General features: G+C 48.3%; 1 protein-coding gene across 1 annotated transcript in view; it reads left to right on the plus strand.

Moving 5' to 3' along the window:
* Nucleotides 1-4,204: 4,204 nt before the first annotated feature.
* arhgap25 (Rho GTPase activating protein 25) overlaps nt 4,205-21,465 on the plus strand; it is a gene marked incomplete at its 3' end in the record, with an annotated part of 44,513 nt that continues 27,252 nt past the window's right edge. Inside the window, exon 1 of the mRNA XM_084338950.1 lies at nt 4,205-4,388. Coding sequence (XP_084195076.1) covers nt 4,325-4,388 — 64 coding nt within the window. The 5' untranslated portion in view covers nt 4,205-4,324. The remainder of the gene's footprint in view (nt 4,389-21,465) is intronic.

Genomic DNA, 21,465 nt, shown 5'->3' on the forward strand with positions numbered 1-21,465 from the left:
CCCCAGACCTTTATTATTGTTAAGCTGATGTTTTAATTGACTGTATAAACGTTTTTCAAGAGTTGTTATATTGGATATTTTAGATGTTTAGAAATATGTGGAGTATTTCGTTTTTGGTTGTTAATTTACCTACATTACATCAAATAGAAATATTTAATTTAAATATCCATGCCACATGAGAAACACTATGGAAATAGAGGACATTTATTATTTTGTATTACTTTCTCTTGCTGTGGTATTTTGTGTAGTTGGGTGTCTTACAGGTTATTCCCTGGTAGAAGCTATTCCCCGTCTTAGCTTGTGTGCTATCTGTTGCAGTGCAAGTCTTGACAACGCAGCAGGGGTGTAACAAGTACCCAGATATTATACTTAAGTGAAGGTATGGGTACCGTCTCAAAATCATACTCAAGTAAAAGTCAGAGTATCTGGCTAAAAACACACTTGAGTAAAAGTAAAAAAGTTTCTACCTTTTGAATGTAAAAAGTGAACACTTTTTTTCTCACTGTCTATTCTTCTGATGGCAGGAGTTTAATCAAAGACCCCCGCCTTCTAGTCTTGCACAAGGACCAATCAGCATGGGTATGGGCGGGTTTATTTTCCATTGATGTGCATTTGATTGGCTGTTTTTAAATAAAGTGCGGCCGCAGGATTAATAACGTTAACGTTAGTTCAGCCAGAGAAACAAATATACTAATTAAAATGGTTGGACCTGCGAGATTTGTACTTTGTAGGTCTGCATTTTAAATGTAAGGAATAAAAAGTATGTTTTTTTTTATCTGAAATGTAATTGAGTAAAAGTATACAAACCTAATAATACTCAGTAAAGTACAAATCCCCCAAAACAGTACTTAAGTATTGTAACGAAGTCCGTTACACCCATGCAACACAGATACTATTAGGCCTATATTGTAATTTGTCTCATATGGGTTGACACACTTAACAGTTTACAGGTGCTTTGGAAAAGGATCAGGAAGCAAGGCCATTGTGACTATCACTTCTGCCAGGTGTCTCTGTCAGGGTTCTGGACGACCACTAGAGGGCGCTAAAGCTGTTCCCTACTGTGATGTCGTCCACTGAACCCCAGCCAATGTTGTTGCACTTTTAATTAAGCAGCCTCACCTAGAATCACTGCTGTTCGATTACATTCCATTCCCCCCAAAGAGAAAGTGTGAGGGACCAACTCATCAAAAGATGTGCTAATAAACGATAAGTACTGTCCTCATGCCAATATGTGGGTGGTATTCCAACATGCCTATTTCACGTGGCACCCTAGAAACACCACTGTGCAATTTTTAATCAACAGTTCTATTTAGCTATTAATGGATTTTATCAAGGCAGGACTATTATGGAATGTAGATGGGAGACGTGCTTTGACTGTCCCATATTATGCTCGCCTTGTGGATTGTTTGCTTTGTCGCTATAGATTCTCCTATAATGTTGATGTTACATAATGCTTTATATATGGATTCTTATTCAATTATGTGATGATTTGGTTTGTATTAAGTTGTCTAGAGGAAGATTTGTACTCTTTTGCGCTGAAGTGTGCTTTACTTTTAACCCGTTCATTTGTTCTGTGAAATAAAAGGAAAAAGATGTTTTTTTTGTGTCTGTCTTGTGTTTACTTCCCTCTTTGTTCTTCCCCATTTTCTAATAACATCTCATGTAAGCCCCGGTCTCAGGGAGATCTATCCACCTACACTCGAGTTTTGTAGAGTTTAGTCAGTGTCAGTCAAGGTCATTCGTACTTCTCATCACAGTTAGGACAGCCGAAACCCGATCAATCTTTCGCCGTCGACTAAAAACACACTTCAATCAATATCTGAAATAAATATTAAATAAAAAGCGGGTCCTTGCAAGGGTTCCGGTGGGTCCCTATAGCAAAATCAGGAATAGTTGACCTTCACCATAAGAATTACTATTCTGACACAGGTTCACAGGTTCCCCTCAACTACATACTGTTAATAGATGACGGGACCTAAGATAAGATATTCCTTTATTGATCCCTTTGGGGAAATTCAGGCATCATAGCAGCATGGGGGAGGGGAGGTACAGGTAGTAGAAGACATACAGGTACAGGTCACAGAATTACAGTACAGTGGAGAAGTAAAAATACAAATTGAATAAAAAGGCAGTGTAAACAATATACAATATAATGAACTCTGGACATGTGCATATGGGCAACAAGGTGTGAGATGAGGATATGTATGCCCTCTCAGTTAATTAATGGTTATATATATGGTTAACACTGTCGCCTCACAGCAAGAAGGTCCAGGGTTCGATTCCCGCTTGGGGACCACTGGTTTCCATGATGCCAGGTACTCAGGTGGGGTATCTCCCAGGCCTTTCTGTGTGGAGTTTGCATGTTCTCCCCGTGCTCGCAAGGGTTTTCCCCCCCGATAAGATAAACCCAATGGAAAAACATGCACAACAACAGATCGCTAACGCTGTGGCGTCCTTGACGAAGGCGGACAGGAGCACTTGGATTGGTCCCCGGGGCACGGCTCACGTTGACGCCCTGTCTGCTCCCGGCTGCCCATGGGGGGAAGGACGACGAGATGGGTCAAGTGCAGAGCTCAATCGCATCGGCGACTGAGAAAAAGACAATGCATGTGTGTGTGTGCCGCTCCAATTGCATGTCCAGTTTGTTGCATGCCGAATAAAGACCCCCTAAAAGAGGTCCTGCATTATTATTATTATTATTATTATTATTATTATTATTATTATTATTATTATTATTATTATTATTATTATTATTATTATTATTATTATTATTATTATTATTATTATTATTATTATTATATATAATCTAATCTATAATCTAAAAAGAAAAAAATGCTAAAATGCTAAATATACAATATATAATCTAATATTCCAATAGTCTAAATCTAATCTAATATATAATCTAAAAATGCTAAATATATGCTCTGATGAAGTATAGTATTTACACAAGGTGCGGTATGCATAAGGTAGTATATTGTCCTTTTAGGTGGGAGTCAGCTACTAGTAGCTGGATGTCTGGCAGCAGTCCCTGCCCACTGTTGTGGAGCCTGATGGCCGCTGGTATGAAGGACTGGCCGAGGCAGTTAGTTGAGTGTCGGAGGGTATGAGTCAAATCATATCTAACAATAAGAATCCTCTCAGAGGGTCTGTTACGAAGTAATCGTATACATCCTATGGCCAAATTCTTTACATTGGGTTCCCAGTACAAACATTACATTAAAATGGGCGTTAGGCCTGATTCTGCCTGCATGTGTGACCCCCCCCCCCCCCCCCCCCCATTCTTAACACATTGAGTGCCAACGACTTTTTTGCCTCACTCTCCTCTGGCCTAGCTGCTCCTGCTCCCTCGCCTCTCCTCCACCCCCTCCTCCTCCCTCCCCTTCTCTTTCCCCGCTTTCCCTCTCTCCCTCCCCCTCTCCTCTCTCTCTCTACCTTTTCTGCACTCCTACACACCCTCCCTCTTGAGCTCACTTACACTACAATTATAACTATTTGTACGTTACTAACTTTACGGATCCATGTTGTAATAAAAAACGATTGTACTGAATTTATAGAATTGTCTCCTTTATATTTCTGATATTAATCTTTCTCATCAATAATTAACAATCCTTGCCACTCGGGACCACAACGTGAATTCCACATTGAGTTACATCATCACAGGGTCCCTGGGGCAAAATAGGGATCCTTGACGTGAAAAAAGTGTAGGAACTCCTGCATTAGATGATGCATCGAGAATAGCCCATGATTATGTGGACTACGCAGTTACGTTGCACATGGACCTTGCAACCGAATATATGTCCTATTTTCACCTGTGCTCTGAAGAAAGGCTTCTGTTCAAACGAGGCGACCGAGAGAGACGTACAGCAAACCACTTCCTCGAGAATGAAAAGGGGCCGGTGGTTTGGTGACACTTGTTGAACGGCGTGTGTCATTTGAAACCTCTCACCACTGAGTCGTACCTCTAGGCTCTCACTAGGCCTTGAGGACCTTTATACAATACGCTATTAGACGACCTGGACAAGTATGCACATGGGAGCAGGGGCAAACATGAAGGGGCATGTTTTGAAGGGCTGAAAAAGAAGAAGAAGAAAGATTAGCACACAGGAAGTAGGAAGTAAGATAAAGAAAGGTTTTAGTTGTGTGTGACAGACGGGAGAGGCTCCACAATATCTGTCTGTATGTGAGTGAGTGTGTTTGTGCTGGGGGGGGTATGTATTTATGTATGTGTGAGTGTGTATATGTATGTATGTATGTGTATGCGAGTGTGTGGATATGGGGTGTATGTGTAAAGTGATACTCTGACCTTTCCTATGAAGCAAGGACAATGTCTCTCAAACTACCTCGCAACTGGGACTTCGGTACCTTCAAAGCAGAGACGAGCAGAATGGGTAAGTCAGCCAGCATCCACTCTCACAGCTGGTGTCTGATGTTATGATCCTGGGCTCTTTGAAGCCACATCTTTTAAGTTTAAATCACTTATCCTGTCATATTTGTTCGTCTGACGTCAGGAGGACATCAACAGGGTTTTAGAGTTGTATAGATGTAGTGTGGATGTGATGAGGTTGACTGGCTCTGTGTGTGTGTGTGTGTGTGTGTGTGTGTGTGTGTGTGTGTGTGTGTGTGTGTGTGTGTGTGTGTGTGTGTGTGTGTGTGTGTGTGTGTGTGTGTGTGTGTGTATGTGTGTGTGTGTGTGTGTTCTCAGGTTGGGGTGGTACACTCATCGCAACAGAAGGAGCCATTAGCTTTGCATAAGGGATGTCAATAGACTGGATCCAACAACATTTAGTTCTCATTTAGTCATATAGTCCTTGCTTTTATGATCAAAGAAAGTCAATTATTCTCTCAACTATTCTGTCAGGAAGCAGGTGATTTACATAATGTTCCCCTACTGTATGTCCTGAAACAACATTCATTATTGTCATTTCTGTATAAAAATGTCGATTCCTATTATTTTGTTCACCTCTAGCCCTCTCCTTCTGTAAGATATGAGCAGAATGCAAGTCATTGCTGTACCGGGCAGGAACTGGGTTCAACAGGAAACTGATTAAACATCACACATCACGCGCAAATCCATATTTATACGTAGCCTATACATTATCATACGTAGCCTGTACATTCTTATAAGTAGTCTATACATTGTTATACGTAGCCTATACATTCTTATACGTAGCCTATACGTTCTTATATGTAGCCTATATATTATATGTAGCCTATACATTCTTATATGTAGCCTATATATTCTTATATGTAGCTTATACATTGTTATACGTAGCCTATGCATTCTTATACGTAGCCTATATATTCTTATACATTATTATATGTAGCCTATACATTATTATATGTAGCCTCTACATTATTATTATATGTAGCCTATACATTCTTATATGTAGCCTATACATTATTATTATAATGTAGCCTATATATTCTTATATGTAGCCTATATATTCTTATATGTAGCTTATACATTGTTATACATAGCCTATGCATTCTTATACGTAGCCTATACATTCTTATACATTGTTATAATGTAGCCTATACATTCTTATATGTAGCCTATACATTCTTATACATTCTTATATGTAGCCTATACATTCTTATACATTCTTATATGTAGCCTATACATCTTATATGTAGCCTACACATTCTTATACATTGTTATAATGTAGCCTATACATTCTTATACGTAGCCTATACATTCTTATACATTCTTATATGTAGCCTATACATTATTATTATATGTAGCCTATACATTCTTATATGTAGCCTATACATTATTAATCATTATTATATGTAGCCTATACATTCTTATTATTATGTAGCCTATACATTCTTATTATATGTAGCCTATACATTCTTATACGTAGCCTATACATTCTTATACATTATTATACGTAGCCTATACATTATTATTATATGTAGCCTATACATTCTTATATGTAGCCTATACATTATTATACATTATTATATGTAGCCTATACATTATTATATGTAGCCTATACATTATTATACATTATTATATGTAGCCTATACATTATTATATGTAGCCTATACATTCTTATATGTAGCCTATACATTATTATACATTATTATATGTAGCCTATACATTATTATTATATGTAGCCTATACATTCTTATATGTAGCCTATACATTATTATACATTATTATATGTAGCCTATACATTATTATTATATGTAGCCTATACATTCTTATACGTAGCCTATACATTCTTATACATTATTATACGTAGCCTATACTGTTACAAAGGGTCAGATTAAACCGAGTATATATGTTTATTGCCTGGGATCCCATGTATAGTATTTGTATGTCGTTTGATATCCTTTGTATATTCTTTGTACATATACACGGAATATCCCTTTACCTGGTACGGGACAGACCATAATATTCGTTCTCCTATTGGAAGCGATCCCCTAGGCGCCACGGCCATACCCCCAATGTCTAGTTCAAAGTCACCGCCAAAGACATGCCTGGACATGACCGGCTCTGCGCAAGAATACGAGACAGAAATAAGGCTGGTACTAGATTGTTCACCTAACGTATAAATACGGCGCAGGTGAATACAGCAGTATGTTAACCAATAAGTTGAAGCCTCACACCACGATACAACGTGCTGTGAAGTGGGCCCGTTTTGCCCCAAAATAGAGCCTTGAGACCGCGTGCGAATTGATAGCTGAAGTGTCGGAGTTTAACGCTGTACCGTCGAGTTCGACCTATTCTATTATTCAGTAATAGTCTATTTATGTATAGTGTATCGTGCGGCTACCGTTCTACAGTGACCAGCATTACCAACGCTTCCTCGTACCTAGCTAGTGTGCTTATCCAGGCTGGGCGGCTTAACCTGGTGCCGTCATCCGAGGAGCCCTAGACGAGAACCGTGTGGATATGTACACTGGATAACCTACACCGGCGACTACAGAGCCCTTTTCGGCTGGATTATTGCTTTGGTCCTGTGGCTGTTGGAGTGGAGGAGAATCGTCTACACCCACTACTGTGTGGGATTTACCCGTGAGGAGCATCACTCGAGCCCGTCTCTAGGAGAGGCTGGCCGGCTTTCACCTATGCTGCACGCATACTTGGATTATAGCTGCTGCTTTCGTCTGCCGATCAAGGGAGTAATGTACCGCCTCCCGTAGCTGGAGCTTATTGATTCCCTGTTGACCCAGACTTTCGCTACCGACAAATCCTCTCCCCTGCTGGCTTACAACCGGAGGGACCCTATTAGTATCTCCAGCTGCCCTACTAGTGTACCATATATATAATTCCTATGATACAGGTGGTATTCATTATCTCCTGCGTAATATTCGAATGGACTTACGCTCTTGACCTATTCATGCACATTCTTCGCCTTACAAGCGCAACTCTAATTCTCAAGTAATGTAAGATAATCTTAGTGCTGCTAATAAATATTATTCTAACCCATATTTGTTGTGGAACCGTGTCATTGTGGAGGTGTTCATCTCATATACCTGTGTACTGTATGGCCAGTAGTAATGTACATAAGACAGTAGTGGTTTAATGATACCATACTTATTTAATACAGTCAGGGAATTGTACCCCTCAGTTACAATTGGTCCTTCGAGCCGGAGGGTAATTAGCGTAATATTAATATAATATTAATATTAACATGGCCAATGATGAACACTCCACAAACGGTTCTCCTAAGCTAGATCGACCAGAGCGCAGACGGCAGCCACCTTGTTACCTAGAGGACTACGCTGCCAGTCTACTACCTAGCTTTATACAGACGTTAAACGCGGAAAAAGCGGATAGTAAATGTATATGTCAAACCCTACCGACCAGGCGACCCCGCCAGTAGAGACCCTAGTGGGTTCTAACGTAACTGACCAAGCTCACAGGGGGGACCAGGAGGGACCTGACATGACTTTACCCCCCGCCAACGTCAACGAGGTAGTCCCCGGAGAGCTCCAGGATAAAGAAAGCGCTCCAGGGACAGAACCCGACCCACTACCAGAAGAGAAGCGCGCCCAGGAGACGGACCTCGAGGCGCGCCCAGAGAACAGATCTCCAACGAGCACTGCCAGAAGCCGATCACCTCCGTCGGTGTCTTCCCCCAGCTTAGCGGACAAGATGCTGGCGCAGGCATTCATCGCCACCCTGGCAGCCTCCACCGAACGCGATCGACTTCAAGCGCAACAGACGAGCGAGCGCGAACAAGCTGCAGACCAACGCGATCGACTTCAAGCGCAACAGACGAGCGAGTGCGAACAAGCTGCAGACCAACGAGAGCGCCTTCACACGCAACTCCAAGCGCAAGCCCTCAGTGAACGCGAACATTCTGCAACCGAGCGAGAGCGCTTCCAGGCGCAACAAAGGAGTGAAGACGACCGCATAAGACTGGAGACCAGACGCCTTCAGACGGAAGAGAACATTGAAAGAAGCCGCGCCGATGCACAGCACGCCGCCGCCAATGCACAGCGCGACACCGCAAATGCACAGCTCCACGCCGCCCATGCCAGCGCCAATGCACAGCGCGACGCCGCCAATGCCCAGCACGAAGCAGTGCGCGACGCCGCCCATGCCCAGCGCGAGGCAGAGCGCGACCGGCTGCAGGCGCAGATGATGGACAAATTGATTGCCATGGCGACACCCCCTCTCTCCGCACGGAGCTCCCGGAGATCGTCACGACAAGGGTCTAGGACACATTCCCCTACCCGACCAAGCGACCCGGGACCCCGCCAACAGGAGGATCCTGTCCACGTCTCCGAACCCCCTCCCCGGCCGGTCCATACGAGACCCAGCAACCGGGAAGAACCGGCCTACGTCGCCGAGAGACTGAACAGAAGACTCCAGGACCTAGCAGAGGAAAAGGAAGAGGAAGAGGAGGAATGTCAAGCCGACCAGCAGCAACGTACTCTGGACCAGGAGGCCCAGTACAGCCCCGACGTCAGCCCGAGGCCCTGCGTTACAGACCCCCGACTCAACTCAAGGGTGAGTTTGACGCACCGCCAGCCCCGAGGAACAGCACCTGGGCACCCGGGCTTTGGTACCCACCAAGTACCAGCCCACGACGACACGTACGGGGAGACTCGCCCAGGAGGCCTCTCCCCCAACGCTCACCGATGTGCCAGCCATCCATGGCATCGTACCTTGGCACACCGACGTTCCCGGACTTCACACACGAGAACAGAGCACAGTACACAGAGCTACGAATGTGCTTAGAGACAATGATGTCCGATGTCCCCGATGAGACGTACAAGTATGCTATCCTACTCAAGCACCTGAAGGTGCCCAGAGCGCACAATATAGCGCTGGCATATTCCAACTCTACTACCCCATACACCGCGGCTCTAGTAGCCCTCAACCAACGTTATGGACGCATATGGGACTACGTGATACAGGAGATAAGAGACATTGACCGTCTCCCCCCAGCCAGAGACAACAGAGCATTGGATGACCTCTCTATCAAGGTACAGTCCCTGGTAGGGATGCTGGGGTCCCAAAAGGAAAAAGGGATCTATGAACTGTACGCTAACTCTAATGTAGAGAGGATATTAGAGAAGCTCCCTCCCGCCCGACAAGAGCGCTTCAGGCGGCAGAGAGACCACCGCGACCCCAACGGCCCAGAGGCATCCCTCCTAGACTTGTCTGACTTCCTCGCGAGAGAAGTCAGCAGCCTACGACTGGACACGTTCGTGTGGAGTGGACCAAGCCCAAGACCAGGACCTCGGGGATCAAATGATAACCGCCGGTCGGTGACCGTTATGCACCAAGCCGAATCAGTACCGCAGCACAAGAACCACAACACCCCCTCGACAAAAGAGGAGTGGAAGATTGAATGCCAGTACTGTGAAGGGGAACATCGGCTGTATCAATGCGACAAGTTCAAGAAGCTGACCACGGACGAGGTGAGTCAGTGGATAAAAGACCACCGCCGCTGCTTCCGCTGCGCGCGCAGCCATATGGCAGCTGAGTGCCGTTTGAAGAAGAAGTGCGGCAGGTGCGGCGGCGCCCACTTGGAGGTCCTGCATGACATCAACAGGCGTCCGCCAGGACAACAAAGTGGGCCCGTTGCGGTAATGTACCAGGCCGAGGCGGTGGCACCAGTACCGAAGAGCCACCAGACCGCCCCCTACTGTACCTACTGCGACGGCGGACACTGGCTGGCACAGTGCGCCGAATATAAGACACTGAACCCCGCCCAAGTTGACCAGTGGCGTGAGGCGGCCCAGGCGGGCGCCGTTTACCGCGCAGCACTGTGCGGGGCCCACCAGAAGATCCAAGGCAACCGACCAACAGGAGTGCTCCATATAGACCAGCATAGCGGGACCCCCCGAGTGCTCATCAAAGTGGTCAGAGTGCTCCTGAGCTACGAGGACAAGGTCCTGGACACTTACGCCGTCCTGGACGATGGGTCTGAAAAGACTCTCCTCCTCGCTTCCGCCGCAGCCCAGTTGGGCCTGCGGGGTGCCAAAGGTACCATGACCATACGTACCATCAGAAGAGACCAGAAGACCATAAAGGGTGAAAAGGTCTCCTTCAAGATAGCAGCGGTGGACCAGCCCGAGAAGCAGTATAGTATTACCAACGTCTTCACCAGCCACGACATAGGCCTGTCCCAGTACACCTACCCCATCCCACAGCTGATGGCGAAGTATGTGCACCTACGTCAACTACCTATACCGCTTATCGACGGCGCCACACCGACCCTGCTCATCGGCTCCGACCACGCGGACCTCATTCTCCCAATTGAGGCGGCCCACATCGGACCCAAAGGATGCCCAGTCGCGGTTCAGACCCGACTGGGGTGGACGCTCCAGGGCCCCCTCTACGGACTTGACAGTCAACCCACGTCTACACGCTGCCTACACACAAAGGTGAGCGACACCGGCCACTCTCTCGTACAGCCCGTCGAGAGGCTATTGACATTAAGCGAGAGGCCTGTGAGAGAACCGTGGGCACAAGAGGGAGTTCGGAACTCCACCCCCCTCAGCTGCGCTTCAGACGTAGCTGACCTCGAACCCAGCACCCCAAGCGACTCCTTGATGGGGCGGCCGGAACCGGCCCCTCCTCAGACGGGGTACAGAGCAAACAAGAGAAACAGACGGAGGAGGTGGAGGCGCAGCCAAGCACAGATCAAAGCAGTCTCAGGCCCGCTTCCTCCTAACCCCCCTACCATCCCTTCCAGCCCGTCAGAAGCGGGTCAAGGACGGGGACAACCTAAAAGTGGAAACAGTCGTCATGATCATAGACCAGTCACTACCCCGAGCTGCGTGGCCGGCCGGCCGCGTAAGCAAAGTGACCACTGGTGCCGACGGAAAGGTCAGAGCGGCAGAAGTGCTCGTCCAGGGGCGGACATACACCCGACCCGTGGCGAGGCTGATCGAGTCGCCAAGGCTCCCCGACTCTCTTGATGACGACCATGACCCACTGACTTTGTGAATTGCCCTGCTCCTCACAACGGACATTGAGTAGTGGACAGTGCGGTTAATCTGTCTCTGCTTATCTAATTAGGTGCGGACTAATTAGGAGGCGGCTGTTACAAAGGGTCAGATTAAACCGAGTATATATGTTTATTGCCTGGGATCCCATGTATAGTATTTGTATGTCGTTTGATATCCCTTGTATATTCTTTGTACATATACACGGAATATCCCTTTACCTGGTACGGGACAGACCATAATATTCGTTCTCCTATTGGAAGCGATCCCCTAGGCGCCACGGCCATACCCCCACTGTCTAGTTCAAAGTCACCGCCAAAGACATGCCTGGACATGACCGGCTCTGCGCAAGAATACGAGACAGAAATAAGGCTGGTACTAGATTGTTCACCTAACGTATAAATACGGCGCAGGTGAATACAGCAGTATGTTAACCAATAAGTTGAAGCCTCACACCACGATACAACGTGCTGTGAAGTGGGCCCGTTTTGCCCCAAAATAGAGCCTTGAGACCGCGTGCGAATTGATAGCTGAAGTGTCGGAGTTTAACGCTGTACCGTCGAGTTCGACCTATTCTATTATTCAGTAATAGTCTATTTATGTATAGTGTATCGTGCGGCAACCGTTCTACAGTGACCAGCATTACCAACGCTTCCTCGTACCTAGCTAGTGTGCTTATCCAGGCTGGGCGGCTTAACCTGGTGCCGTCATCCGAGGAGCCCTAGACGAGAACCGTGTGGATATGTACACTGGATAACCTACACCGGCGACTACAGAGCCCTTTTCGGCTGGATTATTGCTTTGGTCCTGTGGCTGTTGGAGCGGAGGAGAATCGTCTACACCCACTACTGTGTGGGATTTACCCGTGAGGAGCATCACTCGAGCCCGTCTCTAGGAGAGGCTGGCCGGCTTTCACCTATGCTGCACGCATACTTGGATTATAGCTGCTGCTTTCGTCTGCCGATCAAGGGAGTAATGTACCGCCTCCCGTAGCTGGAGCTTATTGATTCCCCGTTGACCCAGACTTTCGCTACCGACAAATCCTCTCCCCTGCTGGCTTACAACCGGAGGGACCCTATTAGTATCTCCAGCTGCCCTACTAGTGTACCATATATATAATTCCTATGATACAGGTGGTATTCATTATCTCCTGCGTAATATTCTAATGGACTTACGCTCTTGACCTATTCATGCACATTCTTCGCCTTACAAGCGCGACTCTAATTCTCAAGTAATGTAAGATAATCTTAGTGCTGCTAATAAATATTATTCTAACCCATATTTGTTGTGGAACCGTGTCATTGTGGAGGTGTTCATCTCATATACCTGTGTACTGTATGGCCAGTAGTAAAGTACATAAGACAGTAGTGGTTTAATGATACCATACTTATTTAATACAGTCAGGGAATTGTACCCCTCAGTTACATATACATTATTATACGTGTTAAACGTAGCCTATACATTATTATACGTGTTATACGTAGCCTATACATTATTATACGTGTTATACGTAGCCTATACATTATTATACGTGTTAAACGTAGCCTATACATTCTTATATGTAGCCTGTTACAAAGGATCAGATTAAACCGAATATATATATTTATTGATTGATATATATTGCATAGTATTTGTATATCGTTTGATATCCCTTGTATATTCCTTGTACATATACACGGAATATCCCTTTAGCCTAGTGCAGACCATAATATTTCATTCTCCTATTGGACAGCGGTCCACAGGCGCCAGAGCCATGCCTCCAGAGTCAGGTTCAAGGCCACCGTCAAGACATGTCTGTACATGCCCGGCCTTGCCCAGGGATACGAGACAGAAATGAGGTTGACACTAGATTGTTCGCCGTGCATATAAATATGGCGCAGGTGAATACAGAAGTAGAGTTACCAATAAGTTGAAGCCTCACCCACGATACAACGTGCAGTGAAGTATGGCCTGTTTGGCCCCAAATAGAGCATTGAGACCGCGTGCGAATTAATAACTGAATTGTCAGAGTTTGGCGCTATACCGTCGAGTGCGACATATTTCTATTAAGTCAGTAATAGTCTATTTGTGTATAGTGTATCGTGCAGCTAAAGTTCTACAGTGACCAGCATCACCAACGCTTCCTCGTACCAGCTAGAGTGCTTATCCAGGCTGGGCTGCTTTCATGGCGCTTTCACCCGAGGAGACCTAGACGAGAACCGTGTGGACATGTACACTGGATTAATCTACCCGACGACTACATAGCCCTTTGCGGCTGGATTATATTTGTTTTGGTCCTGTGATTTATGGAGCGGAGAATCGCCGACGCCTACACGTGTGGGATTTACCCTGTGAGGAGCCAAGTCGAGTCTGCGCCTCAGAGAGCCTGAGGCCGGCTAGCTTTCTTCACTGTGGAGCTACAGTCTACGGAGAACAGCTGTATTCGTCTGTGGATCAAGAGACTATTGCACCGTCTCCTGTACTTGGAGTCTCCTTAGTCATCGTTGACCAGACTCTCTACTACCGACATATCCTCTACCCCTGCTGGCTTACAACCGGGGGGACCCTTCCAGTATCTCCCGCTATATATTACTAGTGTACCATAGATATAATTCCCTAAGATTCAGGTTGTATAATTACCTCCTGCGTAACCAGAGAATGGACATTCATTATTGATTTGCCTACGCACATTCCTTTGCCTTATAAGCGCATCCAAAGTATAATAGAGAAGTATATTATGTACCTTTTGCTGCAATAAATACTTAATTACCATTTGTGTGGAACCGATTCATTGTGGGAAGTGTTCATCATATTTATATATCATGTACTGTATGGCCAGTAATTAAAGTACATAAAGCGGTAGTGGTTTAATGATACCATACTTATCAATACAGTCAGGGAATTGTACCCCTCAGTTACAATTGGTCCCTCGAGCCGGATAGTAACTAGTGTAATATTAATATAGTGGTATTAATATTGACATGGCCTATGATGAACACTCCACAAAACGGTTCTCCTAAAGTAGATCGCCCGCAGCGTAGACGGCAGACACCTCAGTACTTAGAGGATTACGTTGCCAATATACTACCTAGCTTTCTACAGACGGTAAACGCGGAAAAAGTAGATAGTAAAATTATGTCCGACCCTATCGACCAGGCTACCCCGCCAATAGAGGCCCTAGTGGGTTCTAACGTAACTGACCAAGCTCACGGTAGGGACCAGGAGGGACCCGACATGACTTTACCCCCCGCCAAGACCGAAGAAGTAGTCCCCGGAGAGCTCCAGGATAAAGACAGCTCTCCAGGGATGGAACTCTACCCGCTACAAGAAGAGGAGAGCACCCCGGAGATGGATCTCCAGGACTCGCCACAGGAGAACAGATCTCCAACGAGTACTGCCAGGAGCGGATCACCTCAACCAGCGTCTTCCCCCAGCGAGGCGGACAAGATGCTGGCACAGGCATTCCTCGCCAGCCTAGCAGCCTCAACAGAGCGCGATCGACTCCAAGCACAGACGCTTAGTGAGCGCGAACAGTCTTCCATGGAAAGAGAACGCCTTCAGGCGCAGCAACGGAGCGACGAAGATCGTATACGTCTAGAGATTAGACGCCTTCAGACAGAAGAGAATATGGTAAGGGACCGGGCCGAAGCCCAGCGCGCCACCGCCGAAGCCCAGCGCGCCGCTGCCGGTGCCCAAAGAGAAGCAGAGCGCGACCTCGCCCTCACCAAGCGCGAAGCCGAGCGCGATCGATTACAAGCGCAGATAATGGAGCAGCTGATCACCAGGGCAACACCCCCTCCCTCCGCACGGGGTTCCAGGGCCTCGTCAAGACAAGGGTCAAGGGCACCCTCCCCTACCCGATCAAGCGACCCTGAGCCCGACCACCAGAGAGAGCCTATACCCCCCTCCGAACTCCTTCCCCGACCGGTCCAAGTGAGACCCAGCTACAAGGAAGAAACGGTCTACACCGCGGAGAGGCTAAGTAGACGACTACAGGATCTAGAGGACCTGCCAGAGGAAGAAGAAGAGGGAGAGGAGGAGAGTCAAGCCCGACAGCAGCACAGTACTCCACAGGACCAGGAGGTCCAGTACAGCCCAGGCTCTACCCCCGCGGCTCTGCGCTACAGACCCCCGACTCAATTCACGGGTGAGCTTGACGCACGACCAGCCCCGAGGAACAGCACCTGGATACGCGGGCCATGGTACCCAGCAGGTACCAGCCCACCAAGAGGCGTAAGAGGAGACTCGCCTAGGAGGCCTCTCTTCCAACGCTCACCGATGTGCCAGCCATCCATGGCATCATACATTGGCACACCGACATTTCCGGACTTCACCCACGAGAACAGAGCACAGTACACGGAGCTACGAATGTGCTTAGAGACAATGATGTCCGATGTAGCTGATGAACCGTACAAGTATGCTATCCTACTGAAGCACCTCAAGGTGCCCCGAGCGCACAATATAGCGCTGGCCTATGCCACCTCTACTACCCCATACACAGCGGCTCTAGCAGCACTCGACCAAAGATATGGACGCATATGGGACTACGTAATACAAGAGATAAGGCATATTGACCGCCTACCCCCAGCCACAGACAATCGCTCACTAGATGACCTGTCTGTCAAGGTACAATCCCTGGTAGGGATGCTGGGGGCGCAAAGAGAAAAGGGTATGCACGAACTGTATGCGAACTCTAATGTCGAGAGGATTTTAGAGAAGCTTCCGCCCGCCCGACAAGAGCGCTTCAGGCGGCAAAGAGACCACCGTGATCCTAACGGTCCCGAGCCATCCCTCCTAGACCTAGCCGACTTCCTGGCGAGAGAAGTCAACAGCCTACGGTTGGATACGTTCATGCGAAGCACCCCAAGCTCCAGAGAGGGACCTAGGAGAGCAAACGATGGCCGAAGATTGGTGACCGTCATGCACCAATCAGAATCAGTACCGAGCAGCAAGAACCACAGTACCCCCTCGATGAAAGAGAAGTGGAAGATGGTGTGCCCGTACTGCGAAAAGGAACACTGGTTGTCACAATGTGACACGTTCAAGAAGATGACCGCCGACGAGGTGAGTCAATGGATAAAGTCCAACCGACGCTGTTACCGATGTGCGCGCAGTCACATGGCAGCCGATTGCCGCTTAAAGAAGAGGTGTAGTCGGTGTGACGGAGCCCACCTAGATGTCCTACACGACAGTAACAGAAGAAAGCCTGCACCCTCAAGCAGCACAAAGGCAAGTGTTATGTACATTGACCCCGCCAGCAGCGGGGGCGCCCGGGTGCTCTTAAAGGTGGTCCGCGTAACACTGAGTTACCAAGATAAGGTCATGGACACTTACGCCGTCCTTGACGACGGGTCAGAGAAGACCCTTCTCCTCGCGTCCGCTGCGGCCCAGCTGGGGCTGCGGGGGAGCGAAAACCAGATGACGATTCGGACAATAAGAAGAGATCTAAAGACGATAAAGGGCGAGAATGTCTCCTTCACTATCGCAGCAAGCGGGCAGCCAGAGAGACGGTATAGGATTACTAATGCTTTCACCAGCCAAGAAATAGGCCTGTCGCAGTACACCTACCCCATCGCCAAGCTGATGGATAAATATGTGCACCTGCGTCAACTACCTATACCGCTCATAGACGGTGCCACCCCGACCCTGCTGATAGGCTCCGACCATGCAGACCTCATCGTCCCGATTGACCGGGTCCACACAGGGCCCAGAGGCTGTCCTGCAGCAGTCGAGACCCGCCTAGGATGGACATTACAAGGCCCCCTCGCTAAGTCTCTTAACCGAACAGCAGCCACTAACTGCCTCCACTCCAGAGTGACAGAAGAAGACACCACCCTCCTACAGCATGTCGAGAGGCTATGGACACTAGAGACAATGCCCTTTAAGAACGAAAAGAAAGACATTCGTTCCAAGGAAGACATTTACGCTATAGCCCTCCTCGAGCAGGGGACAAAGAGAGTCAAAGTCAACGGAGTGATGAGATACGCAACTCCACTCCTGAGGCGAGAGGGTATGCCTACCTTCCACGCCCCAAAAGAAGCGACGGAGCGGTATCTATTGAACACAGAGCGGCGCCTAGCCAGAGACCCCGCTCAAGAGACGGTGTAGCGCGCTGAGATTAACAAGCTAATCACAGCGGGACACATAAAGAAAATTGACATTAAAGAGGCCGATCAGACGACCGAATCATGGTACGTGCCGCACCACAAAGTCCACCACAACGGCAAGGATCGTATTGTGTTCAACTGCAGCTACCAGATCGGATCACAAAATCTGAATAAAGAGCTCTTGCCCGGCCCAACACTCGGCCCCTCTCTACTAGGCGTGTTACTACGTTTCCGCCAAGACAAGGTGGCCATCAGCGGCGACATCAAAGGGATGTTCCTGCAGGTGAGACTAGTGGAGGAGGACAAGCCCCTGCTGCGGTTCCTATGGAGAGAGAGGATCGGGGATGAGCAACCAGCCATCTATCAATGGGAAGTCCTCCCTTTCGGAACCACATGCAGCCCATGCTGTGCTACGTTTGCACTGCAAAAACACGTCGCAGAGGACCCAGCAGCTGATGAAGAGGTCCGACAAAGTGTAGGAAATAGTTTCTACGTGGACAACTGTCTGCAAAGCGTCTCGACGCCAGAAGAAGCCGAGGCCCTTCTACTCAAGCTCCGCGCCTGCCTGATCAAAGGCGGCTTTGATCTCAGGCAGTGGGCCAGCAGCGACCCGCAAGTATTGCGCAGCCTCTCCCCCGAGGACAAGGCAGCAAGCAGCGAGACCTGGATGGCGACCATCCCAGGAGAAGCCCAAGAAATGACATTAGGACTAGTCTGGCGCTTCAAAACAGACTCGCTCCATTATAAACACACACCCCTGACCAAGGAGCAGGGAAGGTCGACTGCACTACCGACCACCAGACGGAGTGTATACAGAACACTCGCCAGACAATATGACCCGTTGGGATGTATTCTACCTTACACCACCAGGGCAAAGATGATTGTAAGAGCGTTATGGGACAAGGACCAGGGCTGGGACGACCCCATACCCGAACACCTTGCATCCACATGGAGAGAGTGGGAGACGGAACTCAGCTCACTCCCAGGTGTCAACATACGCCGCAGCTACTTCCCACCCACAGTGAGGCCGGAGACGTGCCAGATGGACCTGCACGTCTTCAGCGACGCCTCCGAAGTAGCCTACGGTTCGGTGGCCTACTTGCGTGCCCGAGAGGAGGGAGGAGAAATACATACTGCTTTCATCCTGGCTCGCTCAAGAATAGCCCCACGAAAGCAACAATCTATCCCGCGTCTAGAGCTCTGCGCAGCCCTAGCAGGAGCGCAACTCGCCACGTTAATCCAACGTGAACTCACCATTCCGGTGCAAAGAACAATCTTGTGGTCAGACTCCACGACAGTACTCACATGGATCCGGTCTGATTCGTGCAGATACAAGGTCTTCGTGGGAGTCAGAGTCACAGAGATTCAAGATTTAACAGAAGTAGCAAGCTGGAGGTATGTGGACACAAAACACAACCCAGCTGACGTCATCACCCGGGGAATGTCCCTTGATGACCTCACCCGTCACAACCTATACAGTGACGGGCCAGAGTTCCTCAAGCTCCCGGAAGAAGAGTGGCCTACACCCACCCCACGGGAAGCGAGTAAAGAGGAGGCAGAAAACAAGAAATCTATGTTCTGTGGATTGAACACACTCGTCTCCACAGACCCCGACATAGACGATTGCCTCACCCTAGAGAGTGCGCAGCTAAAGACATTCCTGTGGCACCACCCAGAGGTTCAGCTCACTACTGACATTACAGCAGCTGACTACGAAGAAGCAGAACTTCTTCTACTACAACGAGCCCAGAGAGACTCGTTCCCCGATGAGCTAGACTGTCTACAGGGAGCAAAGCCTGTCCCATCAGACAGCAGACTGCTCCACCTAGCCCCCGAGAGCGACGCCCATGGTCTCATCAGAGTGGGTGGTCGTCTGCGGAGAGCTCCAGACTTACCGGATGACGTCAAGTACCCGATAGTCTTAAACAGCCGACACAAGGTCACAGAGCTGATCATAAAGAAATACGACGAGGATGTGCATCACGCCGGGGCAGAGAGAGTCTTCGCGGAGATCAGACGTCGTTATTGGATACTGCAAGGGAGAGAAGAAGTGCGGCGCTTCCAGCGAACCTGTCTAGACTGTCGTAAGTGGCGAGCGCAGCCCAGTATACCCCGGATGGCTGACCTACCTCCCTCTCGCCTCCGACTCGGCGACAAGCCTTTTCACTCCACCGGTATGGACTGTTTCGGCCCGCTGTATATAAAGAAAGGAAGAGGAACCGAGTAGCGGTGGGGTATTGTATTCAAATGCATGACCACCCGAGCGATGCATATAGAACTCCTTCCAACCATGAGCACAGACTCATTCCTTATGGCCTTCCGAAGATTCACATCGCGGAAAGGCAAACCGTCTATATTATTGTCTGATCACGGGACAAACTTCAAAGGCGGAGAAAGAGAGCTGAGAGAGAGCTTCCAAGCTATGGGCCCAGAAATTAAGACCCACCTCGCTCCATCCCAGATTGACTTCCAGTTTAATCCCCCGAACGCACCTCACTTCGGTGGAACTTGGGAACGAGAAGTACGTTCAATAAAGACAGCCCTGTACGCCGTGCTTGGGGCCCAGACCGTGGCGGAAGAAGTCCTAATGACAGTCCTCACGGAGATCGAGGGAGTATTGAACTCAAAGCCCCTCGGTTACGTCTCAAGTGATGTAGCAGATGTCGACCCAGTCACCCCCAACACACTCTTGATGGGGCGGCTGGACCCCGCGCTACCACAGACAATGTACAGGCCTGAAGAAGCGAACGGCCGAAGAATGTGGAGGTACAGTCAAGTATTGGCTGACAAGTTTTGGAACAGCTTCCTACTCCACTATCTACCGTCTCTACAGACCCGCCAGAAATGGGTGAAAGAGAGAGACAATTTGACAGAAGGAACAGTCGTCATGATTATCGACCAGTCACTACCCCGAGCTATGTGGCCGGCTGGCCGCGTAAGCAAAGTGATCACCGGTGCCGACGGAAAGGTCAGAGCAGCCGAAGTGCTCGTCCAAGGACGGATCTACACCCGACCCGTGGCGAGGCTAATAGAACTGCCAAGGCTCCCCGATACTATCGATGACGACCATGACCCTATGACTTTGTGAACTGCCCGACCCCTCACAACAGACATTGAGTAGTGGACAGTGCGGTTAATCTGTCTCTGCTTAGCTAATTAGGTGGGACTAATTAGGAGGCGGCTGTTACAAAGGATCAGATTAAACCGAATATATATATTTATTGATTGATATATATTGCATAGTATTTGTATATCGTTTGATATCCCTTGTATATTCCTTGTACATATACACGGAATATCCCTTTAGCCTAGTGCAGACCATAATATTTCATTCTCCTATTGGACAGCGGTCCACAGGCGCCAGAGCCATGCCTCCAGAGTCAGGTTCAAGGCCACCGTCAAGACATGTCTGTACATGCCCGGCCTTGCCCAGGGATACGAGACAGAAATGAGGTTGGCACTAGATTGTTCGCGTGCATATAAATATGGCGCAGGTGAATACAGAAGTAGAGTTACCAATAAGTTGAAGCCTCACCCACGATACAACGTGCGGTGAAGTATGGCCTGTTTGGCCCCAAATAGAGCATTGAGACCGCGTGCGAATTAATAACTGAATTGTCAGAGTTTGGCGCTATACCGTCGAGTGCGACATATTTCTATTAAGTCAGTAATAGTCTATTTGTGTATAGTGTATCGTGCGGCTAAAGTTCTACAGTGACCAGCATCACCAACGCTTCCTCGTACCAGCTAGAGTGCTTATCCAGGCTGGGCTGCTTTCATGGCGCTTTCACCCGAGGAGACCTAGACGAGAACCGTGTGGACATGTACACTGGATTAATCTACCCGACGACTACATAGCCCTTTGCGGCTGGATTATATTTGTTTTGGTCCTGTGATTTATGGAGCGGAGAATTGCCGACGCCTACACGTGTGGGATTTACCCTGTGAGGAGCCAAGTCGA

Source organism: Notolepis coatsorum (genome assembly GCF_963971535.1).
Source record: "Notolepis coatsorum genome assembly, contig: SCAFFOLD_193, whole genome shotgun sequence".
Taxonomy (NCBI): domain Eukaryota; kingdom Metazoa; phylum Chordata; class Actinopteri; order Aulopiformes; family Paralepididae; genus Notolepis; species Notolepis coatsorum.